Source organism: Helianthus annuus, chromosome 16, assembly GCF_002127325.2.
Source record: "Helianthus annuus cultivar XRQ/B chromosome 16, HanXRQr2.0-SUNRISE, whole genome shotgun sequence".
In the NCBI taxonomy this organism is placed as follows: Eukaryota; Viridiplantae; Streptophyta; class Magnoliopsida; order Asterales; family Asteraceae; genus Helianthus; species Helianthus annuus.
Genome location: NC_035448.2, coordinates 2826013 through 2851981, shown reverse-complemented (window position 1 = coordinate 2851981; position 25969 = coordinate 2826013). Strand labels below are relative to the sequence as shown.

General features: G+C 35.0%; 2 protein-coding genes across 4 annotated transcripts; one reads left to right on the top strand and one right to left on the bottom strand.

Moving 5' to 3' along the window:
* Window positions 1-2689: 2689 nt before the first annotated feature.
* On the bottom strand, window positions 2690-4980 carry LOC110917287. 3 transcript variants are annotated; one of them, XM_035985979.1, is made up of 3 exons: window positions 4534-4980; window positions 4033-4380; window positions 2690-3934 (listed from the first exon to the last, which is right to left on the bottom strand). In XM_035985979.1, the coding sequence occupies exons 1-3, from the start codon at window positions 4901-4903 to the stop codon at window positions 2781-2783; spliced, it is 1872 nt and encodes a 623-aa protein (XP_035841872.1). In that variant the 5' UTR covers window positions 4904-4980; the 3' UTR covers window positions 2690-2780. The 3 variants fall into 3 exon arrangements, with proteins under 3 accessions (XP_035841872.1, XP_035841873.1, XP_022017565.1); XM_035985980.1 differs by having other exon boundaries at window positions 4033-4200; XM_022161873.2 differs by having other exon boundaries at window positions 4033-4980.
* A 15789-nt stretch (window positions 4981-20769) lies between these two features.
* LOC110917661 (carbonyl reductase [NADPH] 1) lies at window positions 20770-25540 on the top strand. Its single transcript, XM_022162141.2, has 4 exons — window positions 20770-21046; window positions 23951-24209; window positions 24300-24494; window positions 25009-25540. The coding sequence occupies exons 1-4, from the start codon at window positions 20934-20936 to the stop codon at window positions 25402-25404; spliced, it is 963 nt and encodes a 320-aa protein (XP_022017833.1). The 5' UTR covers window positions 20770-20933; the 3' UTR covers window positions 25405-25540.
* Window positions 25541-25969: the final 429 nt, after the last annotated feature.

Below are 25969 nucleotides of genomic sequence, written 5' to 3'. Positions count from 1 at the left end.
ATTAATCTTACAAGAAAATATATGAAGATAAGAATTTATGTTTATGTGATGATTTACACCGATTACGAAATTAGAGATATCTTATAACTTATACTTTAATGTGTTACAAGTTTACAATTAGATTATGTGTTGTGTGCTTGGAAGGAAGGTTCTAATGGAGCTTTAAGATGGAAAAGTGCTGCAACATGATGCAACTTAGGTGACATGTCTTTTTATAAAATGTGCGCTTGAGGTTGAGGTAACTAGATATGATTTGTTGTATATTAAAAAAAAATTAATTGGCCCCCACGCCCCTAGTTAACCCCACACCCAAAGGGTTAAAGCCCCATTAAAGCCCTTGTGTTATGGTGTTAGGGTCTCTAAAAGCAAATGATGTGGCAAGGTGCGTCAACACATCTAAACCCACAACACATGGCCTTACATAGAACATTTTATATGTGGGGAAGATAAATCTCACATGGTTGCTTATTTGTCAAGTTACTTGCTTTACATTTTGTCTATAAATTGCCTACATAATCCGTATTGAATTGTCAAAGTGTACGGATAGCTATCCCGGTGTGCCAATAGAATCCCCCTTATTCTTATTGGTGTTACAAGTTTACAATTACATGTTGGGAAGATTAATCTCACATGTTGCTTATTTGTCAAACTGTGTGGATAGATATCCCAGTGATTGATTCACTTTGTCATTGTTTACGAATTACGCTCAATCGGTCAGAAGTGGGACCTACCTGAGGTTCTACGACCTCATATCCAGTCGTGGTTGCAGATACTTCTCCAACAAATATCAAACTTCACAACTCAACAAATATAACACCTAATCGGTTCTTTCATCGTTATTTGATAACAACCAATCGTTTCTTTCATCGTTGATGGTGTTATTCATGATCTAAGTATTTCATTAAAACAATAATAGATATGTTCTATCTCGGTAGTAGTTTTTTCTTTTAAACCTATTAGTTGATATGTTTCTTTTGTGCTTTATTTTACCTTTCTCCTTTAAGATATACTTATTTTACCTTTCTCCTTATCTTCGTTAATCATCCCACCGTCAGCCATTGTTAAATAAACTCCACCATCTTCAGGCCTTTATCTCCATAATACGCGCAGCGGCTTTCTCTACAACCTCAACATTCCCATGGACTCGACACCCTCCAAGCAAACTCCCCCTAGCAAAAACATCACCCGATATTGGCATACTCTCGATTATCTCCATTTGCTTCTTTGATCAAACCAGCACGCACAAGTAGATCTGCCATGCACCCGTAATGCTTGAGCTCTTTAGGAACTCCATAAACCGACCCCATCTCACCAGAAAGTCGTCATGCTTCGTTAGTAAGACGAGTATGGCAGCACCCCACCATGACATCAAGAAAGGTAACCCCTTCCGGCTTAACTCTGTTCTTAACGATTTTGGAGAAATAAGTTAGTAGCATTTCGCCTTAACCTTGCATAGCTAACCCATCAAGCATTGCACTCTAAGTGAATAGCAGCGGCGGAACTAGCCCATTAAATCAAGGGTATCCCAAAATTTTTTTTTTGCCGTGCAATTAGACAATATTAAAAAACGACAATAAATAAATAAAGTAAAACAAAAACCTAATAGATTTGTCATCTTTTTTTTCATAGCTTGAAATCGTTTCATTAAATCGTTGTCTTTTACTTTACGAAAAAAAATTCTTTTCGACCGCACAAACATGGCATTGTTCAAAATTTTGGGCCCATTCGACTGCGTAAATCCGTCTTGACAAGCTTCAACTTCGAAAAACATCTTTCAACGGTTGTGGTTGCAACCGGTAAAACCAAATCTAGCTTCATTAACCGATAAACCAAAGGACAAGATCTATGTGTTCCCATTTCAACCATAAGACGCGCAAGATCACTTATTTATTATTTGCGCTTTATTAGTTATTACAATTTGGGCTTAATTATCATAAAACTAATTATTTGGGCTTTGTTACCTTACAAGTTTTGGGCTTAATGAATAATATCAAGTTTCATAATTTTCTCTTAGGGGTATCCTCGTATATGTTTTGGGGTATGCTATGTATAAAACCGAAAAAACACTGCGAATACGGGGTTGAGCCGTAGCCCGTGCTACGGCTCACTCTTAATTGGTTCCGCCCCTGGTGAATAGATTTTTATCAGGGCTAGCTTCGAATTTTCCCAGAGTGGTTTCTATGCGCCCAGATTTAGCATATAAGTCCACTAATGCAGTACACAAAAACGAGTCTATTTGATTTCTACTACGTTTGATACGATCATCACTTGTATCCGCTTTTCTCGTTCCCCCATTCTTGCACAAGCCGAGAGAACAGAAACTAATGACACGTTGTCATCTGGAACACTTAGAACAAGCATCTGATCATATAGACTCAAACACTGGTCGTAGTGTTTCGTTTGTGCATAACCAGCTAACATCGTACCCCAAGTTGCCGCATCGCTGACACTTATAGGCATTTCATCAAACACTTGACGAGCACGTTCAATCACCCGAACCTTAATAAACCCATCCAATATTACATTGTAGGAAACAACATATCTCTCAAGACTTTAATCGAACACCTTATACGCATCATTAATACTCCCACTGTTACAATAGAAATGAACAAGAAAGTTCATTCAACTGCACGCATGCTTTCATGATTTATTACTTTTGTTATTATCTTCCAAGCATAAATACACTTAATTTAATGAACTCGATCAGTGCATATATTATGATTGCCCTTCAATGTTATATGACCAAAACTAACAGAAACATGTGTATACTTCTTTCATTTTTATTTTGAGCCATTGGATTGCAAACACACGTAATGAACTGCAAATTTACAATCTAAACACTTAAAGATCATATTATACCGGAGACCTTTGCCACTGTAATTATCATAATCATGGTCGGCACATTCACCGTCGTCTTGAATCCCTTGAACGAATGAAAGGGGGTGTGGATGCACTTTACTATTCTCATATCTGCCCCCAAACTTCACATTTACAAACTCATAAACGCCTCTACCAGATCGGTCATATGTTTCATACTGAAGTATTGAAGGAGCACAAGCTGTATGCATAGACTGCATGCATTCATGACAGTGATAGAATGCCTCCTCAGGATTAAGTTCTCTCTCGCAAACTTCACAAAAATAGTCACTCTTATGGTTCTCAATCGGAAAGTAACTCAGCTTCATAGGATGCTTGTCACACTTGTTCCAAGTTGTCTCCGGTATAAACAAAGCACAGTTGGCGTGTAGACGAAAATCATTACAAGTATGGCAAGAAAAATAATTCATATCTGTATAACCCCCACAAATACGACACCATTTATCCCAAGCTCCGTGATGAACCCTAAAAAGGAGGTGATTTGGGTGAGAAGTATGAGTGATTTCTTTTGGTAAGAAGGCGCAGTGAACGTCAAAGATGCAGTTGTTGCAATCCATACAACAGTAGGCAAATCCATTACAATGTAACCGGCAAATACCACACCTAAACACCCCAAAAAACTTACGAGGAGGGGCTTTTGAATGGAGAACTAGGGTGTGTTGTCGATGAGCAGGGTGGTCTTTCAGTTCAGCAGGTAGCTGGGAGCACCACTCGTGGAGCACAAAGTTGCATTGCCCCTCACTGTCACACACGTAAATTGGGCCACTCGTAATTGGTCTGACACAGCCGTCGCACAAAAGTTGAATCCTCTTCATTGGGTCATGATAGGATATTGGTTTTATTCTAGAAGAGGTGGGGATTGTGATATCCTCTAGAATTAGTGGGTGTTTATGAATAATACCTTGTGGTTTGTGGTAGATCTTGTTAGAAATTTCTAATGTACTTGATTCTTTTTTCTTAAAAAACAAGTGTTTTAGTATGCTGTAAGATGGATCAGGAAATGGAAGATGAAGAAGATAAGGATGCTCATCATCTTTGTAGTTTTTACTGCCTGTACCTGATGAAAACAACATTGTAATGTTAAATGGGCATAAACCAATAGCATATATAGAAAAAAAAAAACTATAAACATATTAGGTAGGTAGTTAGGTCTACCTGGAGACTTGAAGATTGACATGAATGGCTCGTTTCTTGACGTTGCGCAACCTAGATGGGTATAGTATCTGCATTTCTCGCATTTATACATCCAAACATTTGTTCCATAACTAAACCCATAACGACATACCCTACACCGTGGCAGGTTTTTAGATATTTGATCTTCGACTGGAAAGGAATAAGCAAGGGTGAGATGATGGATATGGGAGAAGACATCATTCGTCGTATGTTGGATTTGCAACTTTTGTGGTAGAAAAGCACAATCACTATGAATCATTTTAGACCAGAGACAAATGGAACAATGATAGAAGTTCCCCTTATGTTCCTTCCCACATGCATCGCACTTGGCTAAAAGTTGTTTTGAGATGCAAATTAGTGGGTGTTTGTCGCTAGGATGGTGTATGACATTTTTTTGTAGCATTTTCGTACCACAATTTACATCAAATTGAAAAATACAATGATCACAACGATACCACAAATCTCCAGACTTATGATACCTACCACAAATTTTACAGTTCCAATCGTCCTCCCGGGTCCATCCGCCCTTCCAGTTCAAATGGGATGCCGATTGGGTGAGGTCAAGAGCATGACCAACCTCACAAACGTCTTCCAATCTTTGTGGAAGCTCTGCACAAAATTTATGAACAAAGTAATCACTACAATGACAACAAGAGTAGTAATACCTATGATACCACTTGATGTCTTCCCCACATCTGGAACACAAACATTGAAAGTCTTGGTTTGCAATTAAAACATCATCGTTCTCCTCTTCGTCTTCTTCAGACTCTTCTTCACGTCGCAGTTGCTCCGACCACAAGTCTATAAGACTAAATGGATGTTGGTGTTCTAACATCATATTTTCTTTCATCATTTTCTAATAAAAATAAAGTAGTATGAGAAGAAGAAATAGACACAAAATAAGAGAGAAAATCAAAGGAGATTTTAATAGTTTGGAAGATGGTACAATGGAAGATGAAAATATGAGTAGCATTTATAGGCATAATACTTCTCATGATAATTAAAGAAATTGTAAATATGCTAAAGCAAGGTATCTTATAAAGAGAAAATGAAGTTTGACTGAAGTCATGAATCATTCCAATTGAAACATATATATTACACTTGTATTACGTGGAAAGAAAAGGTTGTAATTAATTGATATTAATTTTGATGCTTTCTTCTTTTCTTTTCTTTTCTTTTCTTTTCTTTTCTTTTCTTTTCTTTTCTTTTCTTTTCTTTTCTTTTCTTTTATTGTTAGTTTGAAAAAAAAACATAAGAATTTCTCTTTTCTCTTTAGAGAAACGTTTCCTACAAGTGATACGTTTAATATCACATTAATTCTATTGTTTTGGGGTTTTTAAATTTAATTTATTTTTGTAGCTTGCCATTATATGGTTTGTATTTTATGAATATGTTCCTTCTTCTATAAAGATTCAGGATTTTTGTACATTGTTAATTTCTAGTTCAGGATTTTATAGTTATATGGTGTCCTTGCATTTCAATTAAATATGTTAGCTTTAGGGTTGGTTGATGAGTTGATGTTGTCTTATATAATTGTTATTCTCGATATATTATGTAGAATTCATAAAAGCTAGTTTCACACCCATATTGCAACCGAAAGCCAAAACCCAACATTATGAAGTTGTGATACACTCAAAAGAATATCGACATGTGTTTTAAATCGATCAAAAACGATATAAACTAATACTGGTAACCTCCCGATTGTACCAATACTGTAACCGTTGTTGTTCAGTCGGTATCAATTTAGTTCGTCATGACACTAGTACGTTACAGAGTGTTGCTATAGCGTATGATAAAAAAAAACTATATTTTTCAATACAACTTCATTTTAAACATTATTCGGTCAAAATCGAAACGAAATTTGTATTGACAACCATAAAAACAAATATTGGTACAGTTACAGAAGTTGTTCAGACGGTATCAGTTCGGTTCGTCATGGTAATAAATAAAAAATCAATTATATTTGACCCGTTCGATTTTGACCAAAACTTTTATCAAAGCGTGAAAGAAAAAAAAAGTAAACACACCACAACGGTATAATTGGAACTTGTTTGAGTGTCTCGCATAGGAAGAATGTGAAAACTCACAAGGATATATAAGTGTCGATTTATACTTCTAAAGGTGTTGACAGCTCGGTTCAGAGGCTCTGTTTAGAAACAACTTTTTAAATCATGTGCTAAACAAATTCTTATATTGGGCCAAATTATGGTTCTATAAAAACAAAATCCAAACCAAAACACCTCAAATGTTTTTATGTTTTGTGAGTGGGTAAAGAGAGATAAAGTCTCTCAGGCGGAAGGGTGTGGGGGCGGGGACAACATTAGGGAGTGAGGTGGCACGCTCCCCCGTCGAGGAACACCGCTCCCCCGTTCAAATATCGGTGCACACAGGAACTCATCCCCGCTCTGCATTTTCGACCGTCGTTCAACGGTCACAAAAACAAAACAAAAAATAATAAACTAAATATTGAAAACCTAGTTAAACCATTTCTCCATTTAAAAGTATCACACAACTCAAATGCTTTTCTAATCTCTTTAACCAATCTTCATTTTATACCAAAAAAATCATGGATCCGAGTCGACCGAACTCGCCTCCATTCTTTCCCAGCACACCCGCTACTCCCTCGGCCCAACCCCTACTCGTATGCCCCACAACACAACACTGATGGATCCGTATTCGTTTGGTGGTTTTAGTCAAGACCAAAACGTGTGGCTAACGCAATACCAATACCACCACCTTGCTAATAGGAAATGCATTCACAAGCAATCCAAATGCCACCGTCCCAATCGTTGACTCAAACCCGAACCCGAGCATGATTTCGTTTCTTTAGGCATAGACGATGATGTTATGCCCGAAACGAAACCACAAACCACTAAGGCTAAGAAAGGGAAAAAACGAGCACAGTGAGGAAACCAAGCACAAGAAGAGGGAAGCGGGAAGGCGCAAAAAAAAAACACACTAACCTTAAAAATGCAAAATGAAAGCGTTCAAACTAACCTTTATAATGCAAAATGAAAGTGGGCACACTAGCGCTATGTGTTATAAGATCATGTCCTTGGCCACAATGGAGGGGAGCCCCTTGGGGTGTTAATAGGGGGGGGGGCATAATGCAGTCCACGCTCGTGAAGGAATGACTGTGAGCCCTAAGGTTTTTCAACCACCGAAATTAACTATATTTTAATTTTATTTTTAAGCTTTGAATACTATTTAATGGGTGATGGATAGTGGAAATTTGTGAAGCCATTACATACTAAATGTAAAAAAAATGAATATGAAGTCATGTCTACGTGGCAGTGATGTAATAGTCCCTTTTTAACGTGTTAATGAAAAGTTATGAAATAGTACCACACATGGACTAATAATCTAATTTTAGTCGTAGTGAAAGGACACTCAAATTCATAACAATAAGAGTTAATTACATAGTTAGTCCATGTGGTTTGCACAAAATAACATATTTAGGTACTGATAGAATATGATTTTAAACCTACAAATAACGTGAATACCTTCAAACGTTACAAAATGAAAAGTTAATACCCAAAAATATGATTTTAAACTATTAGTACCTAAGTATGTTATTTTGGGCAAACCATAGAGACTAACTATGCAATTAACTCTAACAATAACAATAACTAACTTGTAATTTTTGAAGAGTAAAATAGTCAAAGGATTAAAGGGTAGTTTTTAAATTATCAAATTTGTTATATGATTTTAAAATTTAATGGCACTAACAAGTCCATGGACCATCTTAAAAGCAAGCAAGCAATAAGAACAAAATCTAATAAATTTAAAGTTTAGAGACCACCCGTAATATTCCCTGAGAACACCTTTAGGAACTTTGAATAAAGACATATAACCACAACAAGACAAGTACAAGTTACGTGTTTGACATGATTGAATCTATGATCCTTCAAACTCACTCCACCAAATCCAAAAGGGATTCTTGCAACATCCATTTGTTTCTTTTACCCATTTTCTTTAATACTATACCCATATGTTTGTTAATATCACATTCCTAATGTTACTTTAAAGGGAAGAAAAGGCCGTGATGCTATTTTTACAACTTTGCATCTTTCTCATTTTCTTACACGCTTCGTTTCATAGAGAGATCTATAATTGCAACTAATAACACTACGTTCCATTAGCAGCTGAATGCTAAACAATAGTTTTCTTTTCTTTATTGGTTTATCTAAATGCTAAAAGCATTCATAGTAGGTTTCTTTTCTTTATCGGTATAATTTAATTGAAAACCATCATGCCATAAAAGAAATGTTCATTTTCTAAAAGTATTCCACATCTCATTCCTTAGCCTTATAATATTATGATTAATCGTTAGGAATCCTAGTAATCTAGTGGTATGGTGTCCTTGAATTCATTGCAAATAGAAGGTAAATGTGGAATTAAGATATACAAGAAATTTGTAGTTAGAGAGAAAAAGGTTATATTTTTTATTTTCATATAATTTTATGCATAAAGATAAGGTTTAAGAAATTTGATGTAGCCTTTTTTTTATTCAAACTTTATTTATATTCAAACCTTATTTTTTTCATTATAATTTAAGGATATGATATCTATATCTATATCTATATCTATATCTATATCTATATCTATATCTATATCTATATCTATATAATAAAGTAAACTAATAAGGGACATGTGTCATTCATTGGAGACATGTTTTTTTTAGTTTATTTCTTTTATTTTTTTCACTGATTAATAATAACTATTTAGTATTTTATTGATAACACACACATGATTCTAACCTATCAGAGCATTCACATCCAAACCCCTGAGAGGGGGTTTTTATTTTATGAAAAATGGTTGTAGGTGGTTGTGAGTGGGATGAGAGAGAAAATGTTAGTGTTAATCTTTAAATTTGGGAGAACACCCCACCTTTATAATTTTTTAATATATCTTAAAAGTGGTTGTGAGTGGAAGAACGAGAAAATGTAATGATAAAGGTATTAAAATATTATTTAATTGAAAATAACAAAGAAAATATAGTAATTTTAGTGTAATATAGGGTAATAAATAGGGGTTGGGTGTGAATGCTCTTAATAAATTAAAAAAATTAAAAAATGTTATAACTTTTATAATAAGGGGTGGGTGTGAAAGCACTTCATAAATTAAAAAAAATGTTATAAATTTTATAATACACAAGTTTATAATCTAATAAGAAATAAATAAAAAAACATAGTAAAATGTTATAATATGAAAATAGTAAATCAAAGTTTATTTTTCTCAAAAATGTATATTGACGACTCTGTGTGTTTGCTGATGCAATACACGGGTTTTTAATTAAAATGTTACTTTTTATTACTTAATATATAAAAAAAATATTTAATCAACTTGTGTAATACACGAGATTAACCTAGCATATACCAATACTAATTGTGAATGCTCTAATTGTGACCAGAAGTAGAAGCATATGGGCCTAAAAGCTCATTTCGATCCATGCTAAAACTCATAATGAATTTGATCTAATTGTGTACAATAAAATTTCTTAGGTTTTTAAAATATAAGCATGTGTGCTTTTTATGTCCGGATTAGCAAGACCCTACATGCATCAAGTTTAGATCCTACTCATACCACTTTTGTTAAATTGAAAAACAAAGTGCGTTGAAGTTAGTAAATTTTCCAAGTTTTAAGCAGAGCCTCAGTTGTAAGATCCTTATACAAACTGATAAAAACCTTTTAGGCCCTAACGAATTGTGTAAACTAATTTTTTTAAACAACAATTAATGTTATAGCAATAAATATAGAAAACCATAGTGTTAAAATAACATACCATAATAGCTAACCGATGATTCATGAAGCTCTCATAGAATTTTTGATAGCAAATTGTTTGATTACCTCTGCGCAGTTTATACTCTCTAAGATTTCATGCTTGATGGTTATTAACAGCTACTCAATTATCGCTCAACATTCAACAAAATACTCAATTTAGGGCTCAACAAAACACGCAATTCTGATAATTAATGAATTCGGGCTCAACATTAGAGAAAACACCCAATTTAGGGTTCAATATTCAATAAAAAACCCAATTTAGGGCTCGACATTCAACAAAACACCCAATTTAGGGCTTAACAAAACACTCAATTCTAACAATTAACAATTGTCAATTAGGGCTAACAATTAACAATTGTCAATTAGGGCTAAGGAATTATGAGTGTTCACGGTTTGGTTTAAAACCGTGAAGCTGTCTAAACCACTCATCAGTTTGGTTTCATGTTCGGTTTTTTTTCTAAACTTTCAGTCGGTCGGTTTCAAAACTTCGAACGATAATGAAGGGGTTAGTTTGTGGTTTATACCAAAAACTGGATGTATAAGATCAGACTGGGCCATATGATTTTATTATATTTACGTTTTTAATTATTTAAAGTAACTTGAGCTAAGCCCAATCTCAACATTCACGTATGGTCAATGTTTTCAGACCCAAACCGGACCAGTTGGTCAGACCGGGAACCGGAGGTTGAGCCGGTCCGGGTCATGGTATCGGGCCAAAAATGCATTGAACCAGATTTGAACCGGCGACCCGACGGTTGGACCGGGAACCGATCGGTCGGACCGGTTTTTGGAAGAGTTGGACCGGTTTTTTATATATATTTATTTTCAGATTTAACCCTATTGGTTTTTATAATATTTATGATACCTTCCGGTTCTTACGTCCCGTCCGACCGGTCAGGCCATTGAACCGGTAAGAAGACTGGTTCGACGTCCTGTCCGTTTCTGAAAACATTGGTTTTTTCTTGTTTTTTTGGAAGAAGAAAATGCCTACCTCTCTCCTCCACTTCAACGGTCTCTCTTATCCATGTCATCAAAAACATCTAAAAACATCCGTATCGTGGATGCTCTTAGAGATATTGTTGTTATCTATATTTGATGTGTTAGAAGTTTACATTACGTATAGCATTATGTGTTTTGTTAAGCTAACTCATACTCTATTCCAATTTTATTTTAAATCTACACATTTTTTCACCATGAAAATTCAATCTTTTGAGAATAATACATTTCTTTTAACACTATGATCTACAAGCGCTTAGGAACACATAACATCACATATGTAGGGAAGCTTAATCCCGCGTGGTAGCGTATTTATTTTCCAACTTACTTGTGTTTAAAAATCAACTTGTAAAATTAGACATTTAAGTTTAGGGATCAACCCATAATTGTCCTAAACCACATCTTTCATTAGTTGATAGGCATTTTGAATAAAGACATATAACTACAACAAGGCAAGTACAAATTACGTGTTTGACACGTTAGAATGTGCAATCCCTCAAAGTCACTCCACCAAATCCAAAAGGGATTCTTGTAACACCCATTTGTTTCTTTTACCCTTTTGCTTTTATACTATATCCATATATTTTGTAAATATCAGATTCCTAGTGTTACTTTAAAGGGAAGAAAGGATATGATGCTATTTTTACAACTTTGTATTTTTCTCATTTTCTTTCAAACTTCGTTTTACGTAGAGATATATAATTGCAAGCAATAACAATACGTTCCGTTAGCTAAATGCTAACTATGTACCAGAAGTGTATGCCTATATGGGCCTAAAAGCCCATTTCAATCCATGCCAAAACCCATAATGGACTTAAGCAAATTGAGTGGTGCGAATAATTTGTTAGGTTTTTTTTTTCATGTAAACATATATGCTTTATACAGATTAAGAAGACCCTATCTTACTCATACCATTTTTTGGTATTTATTCCCTAAACAGTTTATAACCATGTCAACAACATGTTTATTTTGGTGAAAGTCCCTAAACAATTTATAGTCATGACTGAGTTCAGGTTTCCTATCTACTATGGGTGAGCAAAAACCGGGTATACCCTGATAAAACCAAAAAACTGACCCTAAAAATACCCGAGAAAAAACCAACCCTAACATAGCATGTCGGTCTTAATATCCTGAGAAACAAACATAAGGAAGACACGGAAAATGGCACCTTAAAACACGTTACCATGGTGATCAAAAGTATAACAGACGAACTGGAGTTACCCTTTGACGTGTATAAATTTTATAATGAAACCCGAAGTTTTTGCAATTTGGATCATTAGCTATTCAACTAAACTCCAATTTATCTCTGTGCTTCCATACATATTTATTTAGTTATTCCTATCAACAGGGGCGGATCTACCCATTTGGGTGGGTGGGCGGCTGCACCCCTTGAAACAAAAGGTATTATGGTTAAATTTTGCGCAAAATCTCGACTGCACCCCTTGAAAATTTTCAAACACACCCCTTGGAAATTTTCATCCGCCCCCTTTAAAAAAATTTATGAATTAAAAAAAAATGTAAATATTGATTTTTACTAAAATATAACCTAGTGTATATAATTATTATTTAACCACTTTACTTAACAGTTTAACCCAAAAACTTTCATTTAATAATTTAGCCATTAGCCCACTAAACATTCTATTGTAACCCAACCCAATTGAATTTGAAGTTAAATAAAATAACCCAACCCAACCACTCCTTCCAATTCTTTCTCTCACTCTCCCTCTTCTGATCGCGCTGCGACCGACGCACGAAAGCAGTCAACAGGCACGACGGCAGCGGCTGCATTCTCAACGGAAAAGCTTGAGTTCGGCCATCCCACCACCTGGAATACAAAATTTAACAAGGTACCTTCGTTTTTTATGTGGTTTTTGGGAGAGATAGAGTTATAGAGATGTTTTGAAATTTTATGTGTTTTGATGAATTTTTTTTGCTGTTCTAAACTTTAGTAGCATGATTTTGTTGTTTTGATGTTTTTTTTTTCTAGATTTTACTAGGGCTTGAAAATTAAAATTGAAAATTATGGATCGATTTATTGTGATAGAAACCATGAGTAGGGAAGTTTTGGTGAGATTTCTTATGGGAAACCATTAGAAAAGTAACTCTAGATGATGTTTTGCATAGATTTCAAAAAATGAAAACCTGTAGGGCACAATTTTGAACATGTTTATAATGACGTTTAACGTGTTTTTTATGGTTATATAAATTTTAGTTTAATGTTCTTTTGTTTTACATGACCCGACCCGATATGAACTGATTTTTTTATATATACCCAGGACCTAAAATCTTTAAAAATATTTCTACATCCCATTGAAAAAATGTTGAATCCTCCACTAGATATCAACTCCAGTTTGATAATGGTTTATTTTGCAAGAACATATTGACTCACTTTATTTTGCAAGAACATTTATTCCTATATGAGCCAAACGCATATTCCTTTATATATTTTGATTCACTTTATCGTTATTCACGCTCTCTCGGTCAGAATTGGGACCTACCTGAGGTCCTACAACCTCAACAAATGCAAAAGAGATTCTTGTAATGTTCCTTTTATCTCATCTTATACTTTTTCCTTTATTCTTAGGTTATAATAGATTCCCGAGTTAATTGCCAACATCGTCTCTGAGGTTTGGGCAGGTTTGTCATTTTCGTCTAAAATGACACTTTTGTACCAAATTGTCCCCAATGTTTGTAACTTTTCCTATTTTCATCCAAACCACTAATTTAGTTTATTGTTTCTGTTAAGTTGAGGATATTTGGACGAAACTTGCAAATACAAAACCACAGGGACGATTTTGGCAATTTACTCAAACTCTTTTAAATTTATTTTATTTAATTAATTTTGTTACATATATAATAAAAAAGAATATACATGCAATTTTTATATGAAAAAAATTAATAGCTTTGTCACATAATTTTTATAAATTTTCATCCAACCACTAACTAAGTTATTTTTTCTATTAAGGGGAATGATGTTTATAAACTAAGACAGAAATTAATTTCTAATTTTTTATATAGATCAGTTTTATAAAAATAAAATCTACTTAAACCTCTAAATTTTATAAAACTAAAATGCTGGTGACCTTATTGAAAAAGGTCAAATAAAAAAAATCTTATCATATGTACCAAGTTTGTAATTCATCTTCTACTCTTTTAAATTCGCTCCTAAGGAAAAACAGAAGTCAGTGCCCCCCCCCCCCAATCAAACAACATATCGTTACCAAACTGTAATTATAATGCTAGAGTAAACTTCTGTTTTGCTCCCTGTGGTTTGGTCACTTTAACGGTTTTGCCCAAAACCTTTAAAAATAGCCATTTTCCTCCAATAGTTTGCTATGGTTTTTCCATTTTGCTCCTCATTTTGCTCCATGCGACGAGCAAAATGGAAAAAGAGACAATTTGGATGGAGTTAGAGGCGTGGAGCAAAATGGAAAAACCATAGCAAACTATTGGAGGAAAATGGCTATTTTTAAAGGTTTGGGACAAAACCATTAAAGTAACCAAACCACAAGGAGCAAAACGAAAGTTTACTCATAATGCTATGAACCAAAAGTTTCTTTACTCAAGCCACTCAGAATAAGTATTACTTAGTTACCCTCATAATCTTAATTAAATAAATATTTTATTTCTACCAACATATTTCCTAAGTGCTCAACACATTCAAAAAATATGTAACGTTTTACAATTTTTTTCTATCTCTACAACTGATAAATACTAAAAGTTGTAATCGATTGTTATGTGTCACACCAATGACGTTTTCTCTTTATAAAACTGATTTATATAAAGAAGCTGTAAATTAAATTCTGACTTGATTTATAAAATTTAAAACATTTTTCACCTTAACAGAAAAAATAAACTGAGTTAGTGATTTGGATGAAAATTTATAAAAATTATGTGACAAAACTATTAATTTTTTTTTTCTAAAAACTCCACGTATATTTTTTTTATTATATATGTAACAAAAAGAATTAAATAAAAGAAATTAAAAAGGGTTTGAGTAAATTGCGAAAATCGTCCCTGTGGTTTTATATTTGTCAGTTTCATCCAAATATCCTCAACTTAACAGAAAAAATAAATTAAGTTAGTGGTTTGGATGAAAATTACAAGAAGTTACAAACGTTGGGGGCGATTTGGTACAAAAGTGTCATTTTGGACGAAAATGACAAACGTGCCCAAACCTCAGGGACGATTTTGGAAATTAACTCTAGATTCCCAATATTACTTGCAAGGAAAGAAAAGAACGTGATACTATTTTTACAACTTTGCATCTTCTTAGAGTTAATTGTGTCCCTGTAGTTTGGTGGAAAATGCCACTTCAGTCAAAAAAAAATTACGCCAATTCCGTACTCAACATTTTTGAAACGTGCCACTTCAGTCCAAAAAGATAACGCGTCGTTAAAAACGTTGAGGATGGAACTGGCGCAAGGCGTTATCTTTTTGGACTGAAGTGACACGTTTCAAAAATGTTGAGAACGGAACTGGCGCAAATTTTTTTGGACTGAAGTGGAATTTTCCACCAAACTATAGAGACGAAAATGACAGTTAAATCTTTTTATTTTCTTCCACACACTTCTTTTGACAGGGATATCAAAACGACAATACGTTCCGTCAGGTTATGTGTATCAGGAATTTATGGGCCTAATAGCCCATATCAATCCATGTAGAACCCATTATATATATGGACCTAAGCTAATTGTGTATGAGAAATATTAGACTTTTAAAGATCTAAACGTATCATGGATTTGCTTTACATAGATAGCAGTGTACAAAAAACGGGTTTGAGCCCGACAAACTGGCTCCCGACCCGAAATTGATCCACCAAAAAAACCGGTATTGTCACACCCCCAAATTACCACATAGGGAGTGTCCCTGTTAGGCGTGTGACATACCAATAACGAGCCACCAATTACATTGAACCCATACAAGTTATAAATAAAATCCCCATTATTAATAAAAAACATCCTCAACAAGTTTTAAACGAAAATCAATAAGTTCAGCGGAAGCAATTAGTAAACGAAATTAAACTGTTTCAAAACCAAAGTATAATATCAAGAAATCAGTCACATAAATCCTTCCTGTCGACCCATGACCACTCCAGCTATTCCAGACAGCAAGTTCCCCAAATCCAAGATACCTAACGACCTGCGAGCATGCAACAAGTGTATCAGACAACGCTGGTGAGTTCATAGTTTTACAAAACGTTGGTTACCAAGTGTTTAGTTAATCCATTGAATTTAATTCCGAAAGTAATGTTGAAAACAATGTTGATAATACCCCAATACAAGACGGCTTCTGATTGTTTTGCCCTTTCTCCAATGCTCCTATCAAAGCATTGGTCATGGCTAGGTCATTAGTTCAACACCCGTCCTCCCAGATACGGGGTGAGGTTGCCAAACCTAAGTAGCGCTACTAACTAATACCATGTTACCACCTAGGTAACCAAACAACACGGAGGGACTTTAAAGGTGATAGGAAGAGTATATTATCCAACATTCCCAGATTTGCCCAAAACCAATCCCCCTTAGGGATACCCAAAGACTGTCCCAACCACCGGGACGCATGCTCAAGAGAGAGATGAACTCACCTTTGATTTGCTCGGTAGAATTAATTACCAGTTTTAACACAAGTGGTCAACCAAACCCTATGATATTTGCACGTAATAGTCAGTTTGCATACAAATCAAGCACATATCCTTTCACATGAAATCATCAGATTGTGCACAAATACAAGTAACGGCATTCATCATCCCTTACACTAGTCTAACCAGTTAAGTAGGTTGTACGAAAATTCACTACCATTCACGGTCCCAAAAACATGAAGCCCAATTAATTATGCGACCCGTTTACAAGTGTATGGTCCAACTAGCTATAAAACCCAAGTGTTTACGTGACTTTGCACATCTTAATTAATAATCAATAAACCATACACATATCACTAATACTAGTTGTTTATTAATAAAACAGTGATCGAACACGTCCAAGTTAGTTTACGAACAAAACTCTCATCATACAATGATATTATATTAACCAGCAACATTGGTTAACTAATTTGCACTTAAATGACAATTTGGCCTAACATATTCGACCCGTTAATCTTGTATTCAGCCCACACACCACAACTACTTTGCGGCCCATCTCATGTACAGATTCTCAAATAACAATTCGCAAATTTCTTCATCATTAAACTTCACATACATGATCTTCAAACATTTATTCAAAATTTACGTGTAACTTGGGCACCAACTATATACCTTCTAAACTCTTATTGGACCTCACAATTGGCCACTAACTATATGCATTCTAAATTAGTATTGGACCTCACAATTGGCCAATAACTATATGCGATGCAACTGACACCCCTCGGCCCACTATCCTTTTCCATTAAATTCAATGACTTTCTATACTCATATGCCCTTGACTTTTCAACAACATCCTTAATTTACACATGCAGGTTTACACAAAATATAATACATATATCCAATCAAAATTTTACCAAAGTTACTGGACTTAACTAAATTGTATCTATACTTTTTAATAGCATGATGATCCACCACCATAATTGCACACAAATACATCACCTTCAAGCAAACTAATTTTATTTTCATCAGCCCAATGGAACAGGGGTTGAGAATCAAAATATTGAAAGTAAACAAAGATGAATAACAAAAGTGAACACATGTGTTACATACCAAACATGAGAACACAACCCAAAAGACTAGTCTGGTGGGTGAGAGAGCCCATTTGGTATATAAACCCCACATCAGTTGCCCATACAACCGATGTGGGACAAGTCCCGTACCTTGCAATGGTATTAGTCATTAACAACATGATATAATGGAGTTTGTTTATTACAACATCTTTCACATATAAAGTAAAACAAAACATGATACACAAGTACAGGCCAATTTTATATATATCTACTACTCATACGTTCACAACACTCGTAATGAAGTTCAAATTTATAATCTAAACACTTAAAAGATCATACTGGAGATCTTTTTCATCACAATCATGGCCGGCACATTCACCATCGTCTGCAATCCCTTGAAAGAATGAAAGGGGGTGTGGATGCACTTTAGTATTCTCATATCTGCCCCCAAACTTCACATTCACAAATTTATGAATGGCATTGTCACGAGGGTACCCTCTCATCGTATATGTTACATACCGAAGTGTTGACGGAGCACAAGCTGTATGAATAGATTGCATACACTCATGACAATGATAAAATGAAAATTCAGGATCAAACTCTTGCTCGCAAATTTCACAAAAATATTCACTCTTATGGTTTTCAATAGGGAAGTAACTCAGCTTCATGATGTGCTTGTCACACTTGTGCGTAGTTGTCTAACAAAGCACAATTGGAGCGTATATAAAAATAATCACAAGTATGGCAAATTGGCAACTAAACAAAAGACCATTCATATCACCCCAACACATACAACACCTGCGCATGCCTGTGCAATAAACTCTAGAAAGGAGGTGATTTAGGTGCGAAGTATGCGTGATTTCTTCAGGTAAGAAGGCACATTTAACATCAATGTTGTATTTGCATTCCTCACAATAGTAGACAAATCCGTTGCAAGGTAATGCACAAATATGACAATTGAAAACCCCGAAAAACTTACCAGGGGTTTTTGAATGAAGAATCAGGGTATGTTGTGGGTGATGAAAGTGGCCTTTTAGCTCAGTAGGTAGTCGAGAGCACCGCTCGTCGAGGACAGAGATATATATCTTTTATACTATATCCATATTATTAATATATTAGATTCCTAATATTGCTTTAAAAAGAAGAAAAAGATGTGATGCTATTTTTTCAACTTTGCATCTTTCTTATTTTCTTTCAAGGTTTTACGTAGAGATATATACTTTTTTTATACTATATCCATATATTATTAATATACCAGATTCCTAATATTACTTTAAAAAGAAGAAAAGGATGTGATGCTATTTTTACAACTTTGCATCTTTCTTATTTTCTTTCAAGCTTCGTTTTACGTAGAGATATATATTTTTATAATATATCCATATTATTAATATATCATATTCCTAATATTACTTTAAAAAGAAGAAAAGGATGTGATGCTATTTTTACAACTTTGCATCTTTCTTATTTTCTTTCAAACTTCGTTTTACGTAGAGATATGTATCTTTTATACTATATCCATATTATTAATATATCAGATTCCTAATATTACTTTAAAAGGAAGAAAAGGATGTGATGCTATTTTTACAACTTTGCATCTTTCTTATTTTCTTTCAAGCTGCGTTTTACGTAGAGATATATATTTTTTATACTATATCCATATTATTAATATATCAGATTCCTAATATTACTTTAAAAAGAAGAAAAGGATGTGATGCTATTTTTACAACTTTGCATCTTTCTTATTTTCTTTCAAGCTTCGTTTTACTGTTTTACGTAGAGATATATATTTTTTATACTATATCCATATTATTAATATATCAGATTCCTAATATTACTTTAAAAAGAAGAAAAGGATGTGATGCTATTTTTACAACTTTGCATCTTTCTTATTTTCTTTCAAGCTTCGTTTTACGTAGAGATATATATTTTTTATACTATATCCATATTATTAATATATTAGATTCCTGATATTACTTTAAAAAGAAGAAAAGGATGTGATGCTATTTTTACAACTTTGCATCTTTCTCATTTTCTTTAAAGCTTAGAGATATATAATTGCAAGCAATAACAATACGTTCGGTTAGCTAAATGCTGTGTACCAGACGTATATGCCTATATGGGCCTAAAAGCCCATTTCAATCCATGCCGAAACCCATAATGGACTTGAGCTAATTGTGTACCAAGAGTATATTAGGATGTTTTTTTAAATGTAAACATATATGCTTTATATATGGATTGCAAGACCCTTTTACATGTATCAAGTTTAGATCTGTATTAGATTGAAATCCAAAGTGGGTTGAAGTTTCACCTTCCGAATGATATAAAATTTCCAAGCACCCAGGTGTGTAGCCTAGTGTTGGTTAAAGGGCCGAGGTGTTTGCCACAGTAAGCACTCAAGTTCGAATTTGGTCCGGGCCGGTTATGCTTCCCCCGGTCTCCTTATTGCTGGGTCAGCCTGTGAGTTCGCGCGAAATTGCTTTCACATAAATTCAATATCTCAGACATCTAGTATTACTACGTTAAGTATTCCTCGACTTACTTTCACATCAACGTCATGTACACACGAAGATCCGAACCAAACACTACATCAAATCAATTATTCAAACATTTGTATCAATATTTGTAGGAGCTAAAGGATCTTTCCACGCCCTCTATATGAGTCGTACATGGTATAAGAGTCATATATAGACACACACCTCACCCCACAAAGACTACCTGTCACATAGCTAGTGTCACAAATACGAGACTCTATACAACTCGTATAGGGCAGCCACCAGACATTCCTATACGACTCGTATAGGTGTTAGGGTGTCAAAAGATCTATTAGAGGTGTGTAAATATTTGAAGCCTATTTGTATTCATTAGGGGTGTAAATGAGTCGAGCTGAGCCCGAGCTCTTTTAACTTATAAAAGCTCAAGCTCGACTCTATTAGAGCTTTGTTTTTAAAGCTCGAGCTCAGCTTGTTTTTTCATTTATTAATTATAATTATTATTTTATATATAATTTAGCAATTTTATAATTCTATAAATAATGATTAATATTATTTAAATATATATTTAATATATTAGTTAAGAGATTATATAAAGTATAAACACTGGGCTGGTTATGCCTTTCGACCCGGCTTGAGCTTGATAAGCGAAGCTCAGGCTTGGCTCGTTGGCTAAACGAGCTTGTTTTTAAGCTTGAGCTCGAGCTCATTTAAGCTCGGGTCGTTTCAGCTTGTTTAAGGGGTATTAAGAGACAACAATAATATACTGAGGGGTGAAAACTGTAAATTCGCAGAATAGGAGATCAACAACAACCATATTCACCGGAGAAGTTAACGGTTGCATGCATGCTTCTCTCTCTCTCAAATCATCCTCATCCGCTCTCTTGTTTCTCTCTCTAACATCTGTAGATTAATAACAAACTCATAATCCAAATCTGATCCGATCTGATCTCAACTCATCGTGCAATGGATAATACAGAGAAACAAATGGATAAAAAGGAGCGAGCGAAGGAACGTAGAGAGAAACGTCGTCAAGAGATCTCTTTAATCCGTTCGATTCCTTATTCAGATCATCAGAGGTATGAATTCGTTCTAGATACTCATTACTACGTGTTAATTTCAAATTATAGATAGTGTTACTGTTAGAAATTGTAGTTTGTGAGTTGTGACGCGAATTAATATTTGAATTTGAGCATGAATTGTTCGGAATTTGTACGGATGTATTTGATTGTTGAAGGAGTTAAGTTTGTATAGATCCGATTGCAGATGAGTGAATTAGTAAACAAATTCGAGTTTGAGCATAAATTATTATTCTGATTATTGAAGGATATAGGTTTGTACAGATCAAATTGTAGATGAAATTATTGGAATGTATGACATGCCGTGATGGCGTGAATTAGTATTCAAATTAGAGTTTGAGCATGACTTTTTCAGAATTTATACGGATGTATCTGATTATTGAAGGCCATAGGTTCGAATGGATCCTACTGGAGATGAAATTATTGGAAAGTATGACGTGTAGGAGCATGAATTTTTCAGAATTTGTACGGATGTATCTGGTTATTGAAGGAGATAGATTTGTATAGATCTAGTTGCAGATGAAATTATCTGAACGTATGACGTGAATTAGTATTTAACTTAGAGTTTGAGCATGAATTCTTCGGAATTTGTACGGATGGATCGGAGTAGAAGGTGAAAAGTTTGTATAGATCTAGTTGCAGATGAAATTATTGGGAGTTATGGCGCGAACTAGTAATTAAATTTGATTTTGTGCATGAATTATTAAGAATTCGTACGAATGTATCTGATTATTGAAGGAGATAGGTGTGTATAGATCTAGTTGCAGATGAAATTATTGGAACGTATGACACGAATCAGAGTTTGAGTATAAATCTTTTGGAATATGTACAGATGTATCTGATTATTGAAGGCGATAGATTTGTATAGATCCAATTGCGGATAATTATTGGAATGTATGGCTTGTATTAGTATTTAAATTCGTGTTTCAGCATGAATCCTTTGGAATTTGTATGGATGTATCTGATTATAGAAGGCAATAGGTTTGTTTAGATCCAATTGCAGATAGAATTATTGTAGGAAAATGTAATCTAAGCAGGGGCGGATCCAGCCAACATTTGTGGGTTCCCAGAAACCCAGCGCGTTTGGAAAAAACGGAAAAAATTAGTGAGAACTTTGTAGAATTTAGAAAACATTAGTGAGAATTAAAGAGAATTTACCAAAAAGAACCCATTAGAATAAAATCCTGCATCTGTCACTGAATCTAAGGACACAGAAACGGAATCGTTAGCTTGAACATGTATAGTTGTGTAGGAATTAGGTTCACTTTTTATTAAAATATATTACAAAATATATAATAACGAGACTATCGTTATTTGTGGGAAACTATTCTAGTACAATACCGGTTACATAAACTAAGTAAATAAAAGTAATATACAATTTAATTGTACCAATCTTGATCCAAGTCGATGTCTTTAGAAGAACTGCAACCGCACATTCTTATACGAAACTCCGCTGCAAGACAAGCAAAATATGGTTGACGCTTTTGGTTGAGGCACGTGTTCGACACGCTTCCCTTAAAACAGATTCCGCGCCTCCTCTCAGACGGTCTGTCTCCCAGGGTACAACAACCGGAACAGTATGTGTACTGCCGGAGATGGCACTCACGCCCGAGATCACACCGGGTATCAGGGTGTTTAGAATTGTTGATGGAAATATGAAGTTGTGAATAATTTAGAGAATGCTCTTCTCTAAAATCTCATAAGATGTAGAGATTGCTCTTGAGTATCTTTCCTTATCCTCAAATGAATAAACAATATTCATTTTATAAAGAGATACATCAAGACTCATTCAACCCCTTAATGTTTGTCATAAACAAGGTCTTTAATCTTGTAATTAACAAGATAATTAATCTTGTAATAACAAGAGTTTAAACTCTAAATTAATAGATATTAAGTGGTAGTAAAAACAAAACTGCCATTCAACTTATGGCACCAGTGGAAACCGTCTAACATTAACTCTCTAGTAAGTAGACTGGTTTGAACGGTCTAGTGCGCATGCAGGCGCGCCTTAGTTGAGCCTACACTACGCTTCTGCGGAGACACACCTTTTTGCACCACGCGCTAATTGGATGCCACTACGCATACCAGGACGCCACCTGGTTATGTGCCATCCATATTCGTGCGCCACTTGCAGTCTTCGCCATAGCCAATGACATGCGCCATGCGCCATGCCAAGGCATCCACCTACGCCACCCAAGGGTGCGCTATAAGCGGTCCTGCCATGTATCTGACCACGCGCTCATGGGCAAAAATACAAAGGCGGCGTGCGAAGTTCAAAACGCACCACATTGTGCTTATAGCCCACATCACGCGCGCATATGTGCAGGTGCGGTGCACCCTTTGGTCCCCACTAGTGTTTGCCTTCAAGGAGTGCTCCTCCTTATATACCACTTTAAGTTTTGTCATTCCACCTATGTGGGACAAGGTGACAAATCTCAATCCATTTTTCTCATCTTTGTTTGTTCCAAACATACAACTTCAAGCTTCGATATCTCATTCATCTTAGCTCTATTTGGACATAGTTTGAACACAAACCCATAAATAATTATTTATACAACACATATATAAATATTATTGATGTCCAAAATATTTAGTGAAAAAACTCATTTTCACTAAATTTCCAACAAGTTGTATAATCATGACATATAACTAGAACTTTTTTTTATAAATCAAATCAATATGAATGATAATTGTTGCCTTCAAATTTGCAACGGCTTTTAGGATACATCACACATTTGGATATCCGTTTAAATTCATTATTTTCAGGAATTAATTACAAATAAAAGCTTTTAATCTTCTGTTTGTGTCATGATTACTGTATGTAGTAGTGCTAATTCGATGGATAACATGAAATCATAGGTAATAAAGGTTGTAACTAGAGTTTAATTAATGTATAAACTGTAGGTGGTGGTCTGCTGAAACTATAGCTGTCGTAACTGGTGCAAATCGAGGAATCGGATTTGAAATCGCACACCAGCTTGGATTGCAAGGATTAACCGTTGTTCTTACTTCAAGAGAGACTGCTGTAGGTGAAGAATCCGCAAAAGTCCTACAAGAAGGCGGCTTAAAAGTGGTATTCCATCAACTCGATGTTATAGATCAACAATCAATCGACACGTTTTGTTCTTGGATAAAAGAAAACTATGGTGGTATAGATATTCTGGTAATATCATATCAACACTACTCACATCTCATTTTACTTAATAAATATGAGTTCAATATTGTTTTTCCTTATTTTTTGAGGTTTTTACAGATAAACAATGCAGGATTCAATTATAATATCGGGTCGGAGAATTCTGTTGAATATGCTGAAAAAGTTATCACCATTAATTATACGGGGTCCAAGAATATGATCAAAGCTGCAATTCCGTTGATGAAGCCTAACCACGCAGGCGCTCGAATTGTTACAGTGAGCTCGCGATTAGGAAGACTTAATGGCAGGAAAAATGTGTGTAGACAAAATCTGTAATTATTTGGAGTAAAATGTCATTTTCGTCCCTGAGGTTTGGTCAATTTTGCGACTTTCGTCCAAAGGTTTGTTTTTCCGCATCTGGATCCAAAAGGTTTGAAATCTTGTCATTTTCATCCGGCTCGTTAACTCCATCCATTATATTTCGTTAAGTGAAGGGTATTTCCGTCTTTTTTGTTAACTTAAAAGGCAATTGAGCAATTCGGTCTTTTTCACTTTATGTAAAACAACCGAATACCCCTAAAAAAGACCGAATTGCCCTTTAACTTAACAAAAAGGACAGAAATACCCCTGACTTAACGGAGATGGATGGAGTTAACGAGCCAGATGAAAATGGCAAGAATTAAAACCTTCTAGATCCAGATGTGGAAAAACAAACCTTTGGACGAAAGTCGCAAAACGGTCCAAACCTCAGGGTCGAAAGTGGCATTTTACTCAACTATTTATTCTAAAAATTATTTTACTCGACTATAATTATAAAATTTGATGCTAGAGGATTTCTGATGATGCATTAAGACAACAACTAGAAGATGTTGACTCGCTATCCGAAGAGTTAATTGACGGTACACTGAACAAGTTTCTGGAACAAGTGAAAGATGGGAGTTGGACCACTGGAGGATGGCCTCAAAACAACACAGATTACTCACTGTCAAAAATGGCGATCAACGCATACACAAGGGTAGTGGCCCGGGAACTAGCGGGTCGACCCGAAGGTGAAAAGATTTACGTCAACTGTTACTGTCCAGGTTGGGTCAAGACCGCCATGACAGGTTGGGCGGGCCAGGTTACACCTGAAGAGGGTGCTGATACAGCAGTGTGGCTTTCGTTGATTCCAGATATGCGTATTAGTGGCAAATTCTTTGCTGAAAGGCGCGAGATACATTTCTGATTGCGCATTATATGGAAGAATAGTTATAATTTGATGATACAATGTATCGTATGCTAACATTCCTTTTTCCATTTCTCCTGATCCGGGTTGGGTCGGGTCGAGTCGCAGCTCATTAGTGAAGTTCAAGTGGCCCGGTAAAAATGCTTGGTCCACTAGGTAGTGGATTTAGTGAAGTAATTTTATATAAATCAAGTGATTTATAGGTTTATATTATGTTTTAGAGTTAATAGCCAAAATGGTCCCCGAGGTTTGCTCACTTTTGCCACTTTAGTCCAAAATCCAAAATTTTTAAATCTGGGTCCCTGAGGTTTGCATTTTGTTGCCATTTTAGTCCAAATTTCAAAAACCCCCTTTTTGACTGTTGCAACCAGCCTATTTTGTCCTTTTGCGCAGGGGTATTCTGGGTTCTTGATCTGAGTTTGTTATAATAACTCATTAAAATGACCAAAATACCCCTGCACAAAAGGACAAAATAGGCTGGTTGCAACAGTCAAAAAAGAGAGTTTTTGAAATTTGGACTAAAATGGCAACAAAATGCAAACCTCAGGGACCCAGATTTAAAAAT